This window comes from Merops nubicus, unplaced genomic scaffold, assembly GCF_000691845.1.
Source record: "Merops nubicus isolate BGI_N331 unplaced genomic scaffold, ASM69184v1 scaffold19829, whole genome shotgun sequence".
In the NCBI taxonomy this organism is placed as follows: domain Eukaryota; kingdom Metazoa; phylum Chordata; class Aves; order Coraciiformes; family Meropidae; genus Merops; species Merops nubicus.
The window spans coordinates 1-3,199 of record NW_008630440.1 but is presented as its reverse complement, the minus strand read 5'-3'; the positions used below and the strand labels follow the sequence as shown (position 1 = coordinate 3,199).

General features: G+C 41.6%; 1 protein-coding gene across 1 annotated transcript; it reads right to left on the bottom strand.

Annotated features, from left to right (window-relative positions):
- Positions 1 to 202: 202 nt before the first annotated feature.
- LOC103779677 (chromosome unknown open reading frame, human C12orf50) lies at positions 203 to 3,093 on the bottom strand (the record flags this gene model as incomplete). Its single annotated transcript, XM_008947320.1, has 5 exons — positions 203 to 273; positions 502 to 609; positions 727 to 804; positions 1,509 to 1,673; positions 2,970 to 3,093. Coding segments are annotated over 5 exons (546 nt in total), but the record flags the coding sequence as incomplete, so codon positions are not given.
- Positions 3,094 to 3,199: the final 106 nt, after the last annotated feature.

Below are 3,199 nucleotides of genomic sequence, written 5' to 3'. Positions count from 1 at the left end.
TCTAACAGTTTCATAAATAAAAGTAAATAGTAGGATGTTTTGGAAACCTCCTCACAGTTCAAATCTAAAAGGCTGACATTTAGTGCATGCATATGCAGTTATGCACCACATGATGTTCAGCAATGAGAAGCCAACACTCAAGTATCTTCACTCCATTTTCCAGGGATGTAGAATCTGTTTTGGGACAACTCTCTCTCGGTACTCTCCTTCCCAAATTATTTCCCTTCTCCTTCTCTGTATGATCAGATTTGGTAGGAATTCTACTACCATCGACTGGAAAGACAACAGAGAGACTAGCTCTAGCTCTCCATCCCTCTCTCTGTCTATATATATACATGTGTCTTGGGAGAAAATTAATGAAATATTTCTACGCTCTTTGTAATAGTCTATCTTTTATTGACAGTAAATTAAAAAGGCAGTATCTTAACAATATGAGATTTTCTCCCTCTGACAGCACTTTCAAGAGTGGTGACATTGCCCAAGAAGATGAAAAGTACTCGCCTTTCTGCACATCTTTCTCCTTAGCTTCTGAGGGAAACAGTTCCTTTCCCCGAGGGGGAGACACAGCTTTTGTTGGCTGGTGAGGGCGCTGAATCCTGTAATAGTCTCCTAAACAGAGCCCAAGAGGAGAAAACAAACAAACAAACAAACAAAAAAACCATACAACAAAACTGACTATGTTGGCTGCACTGCTGTTTAGGAAAGGGTGACTCATTTTGTATTTACCAGATTTATAGCATATTTCCTTTATTTTTCTTTCCTCTTCTATATCCTCAGTGGTCTTAGGCCTCCAGTCAGGAATAGCTGCAGGAAATTGTTTTGAAAGATTACTAGAGAGCTATAGAAGGATCTTCCACAATTCATAAAGCAATCCCAGAATGAGATTTAGTTTGGTCACGGCTAGGGGTTATTTCTGACTGTAAACTCTGCTTCTGGACAGAAAAGGAAGCTGAGATTTAGTTTGGTCACGGCTAGGGGTTATTTCTGACTGTAACCTCTGCTTCTGGACTGAAAAGGATGCCTTAAGAGTGGGCATTCCCAAATGCAATGAGCTTGCAGTTACAACACAGGTTAGGAAGCTAATGTTTGTGGGTTTGAAATGACTCAAAAGCTTCTTCAGTACTCATTTTCAAAACCATCCTCCATTGACACCCAAAATGAAAATCTCCTCTCTGAATTTTTAGAAATTCTGGAGAGTATTTGATGGCTATCTCAACCATGGATCACCACATCATCTGAACTGTGGATCACCACATTTTAAACTCTCCTTAATAAAAAATATGTATGTGTATTCCACAATTTCAGAAATACAGAGCTGTGCATTCACAGGAGCTCCAAAACATTGCCTGATTCACACCTGGCGACTACCTGGCGAGTACTTCTGGGGTTAGCTAGAAACTCCTTTCTGAAAAATTAATGCTCATTACACTAAACCAGTTGTGAAGTACATTGCAAAAGCCAACAAGACCCTTCCTACTTCCTTGTAAATAAAGAAAAAAACTCTTTACACTTCTCTTCCTCTTCATCGTCTTCTTCAGCCTCACTTTCGTCTTTCAGGTTTATAATCACTGGAGGGTGAACTGGCAGTGAAAACTTCTCTTGCTTTCTAAGAAATATTTGATTATGGGCTGGACGTAGACTCCCTTCTTGGACAACCTGTTGCAACGGGGTATCTGCCGAAAAGAACGTGGTATTTGTTTGGTTAGGAGGAACTAGATGATCGAATGCAGATTTGGACCAGCAGGTGCAGCTGTGAAATCATTAAATAGACAGATTGTGCCTGTTAGGAAAAATCTTCTGTGGAGGCTGGCAAAAGAGCATCTTCCAGCTACTGAAGGCATGAGAAACCAGAAGTTTACAACAGAGGGAAATACCTTTGGAATACCTGGGCTGCAGTGAGTCAGTGAGTTTAGGACCCCATCTGTGAAAAGACTGTAAACACCCTAAACAATTGGCAGGCCCATAGCACTCCCCATGGCATCCAGTCTGAGGACTGTAGCAGTGCTGAGCACAGGATTGCCCATTTTCAGCTTGTAGACATTTTTTTTCTCTCCAAATTTTCTGAGTCACAACTCTTTACCAAGTATAAAAAGTGGATTTTGAGAAAGAAGATGAAGTTTGTGGAAATAATCTACAGTTCATGAGAAGCAAAACCAGAGAAGCTTTTATTTTCCACAGAAATTTATATCTACCCATAACGTCTGCAGCAAAACTAGTTCAGTATCGTCAGCATAGCATGTTCTGAGAGCCAGGAAATTAAAAATAATGAAAATTGCAGAGGCTAGTTGTATGGTTCCAGCTGACCAGCTTGCAACTGGAGATGAAAAGATTTCTAAGTCTCAAGCTGAAAAAACGCAGTTTTGATGTGTGCAATGTCAGTGTGGAGCACATGGACTTTGAACTGATGCATTTTGCAGTAAAAAGAAGAGGGTTGGGTGCATTTTCTCATTCTGATTCTTGTTCTTATATGGAACACCTTTATCCATCTGCACACCCAGCACTGTAACCTGAGGTTATCTCTACAAAGGGTGTCCCAGCCATGGAACAGGTGGTGCTCTAGCAGCAGACATTGCTGATCGTGGCCCTACCGACCTTTTCCCCCCACCACATACTCTACTTTTCATTTCCCCTCAGTGATTCCCTGCCTACTGACCATTTTCACCACAAGATTTAATCTAGCAAATACCCAAGTCAAGCAACACGGACCTCGGCAACCTAAATGGCCATTTGTGACTTCATCTTGCCTGTGACTCATAGTCAGGAAGATTTGGGATGTGACAGCTCCAAAAATGCACGTGGCCAGCGTATTCCAAGGCCAATACAGTTCCTCTCTTGGCCTCCAACTTGCCGGGATATTGGCCCTGGTGCACTTCTTGACCTTAATCTATCTGTCACCTAAGCACTGGAAGGACTTTTTGGGACTTTGCTTACTCTAATGAACAAATTGTTGAGAAAATGTCTCTACTCACTGCTACTAGGTGGCAAAAAAAGTCCGTTTATGTAGCGCGGTTTGCTGTGATGGAAGGCACACCTGATCCTCAGACAGCCTGCGGGTTGTCTTTCCCAGTAGCAGGGGATGCTGCTGTCCTTTTGCTGCAGGAGAAAACAGTTCTCAGATACTGTAAATATAACAGTAACAATGGACTAAATTACTATGTTACTAAATTACTAAGTTACTATGAAGAGTGTGGCTGTGAAC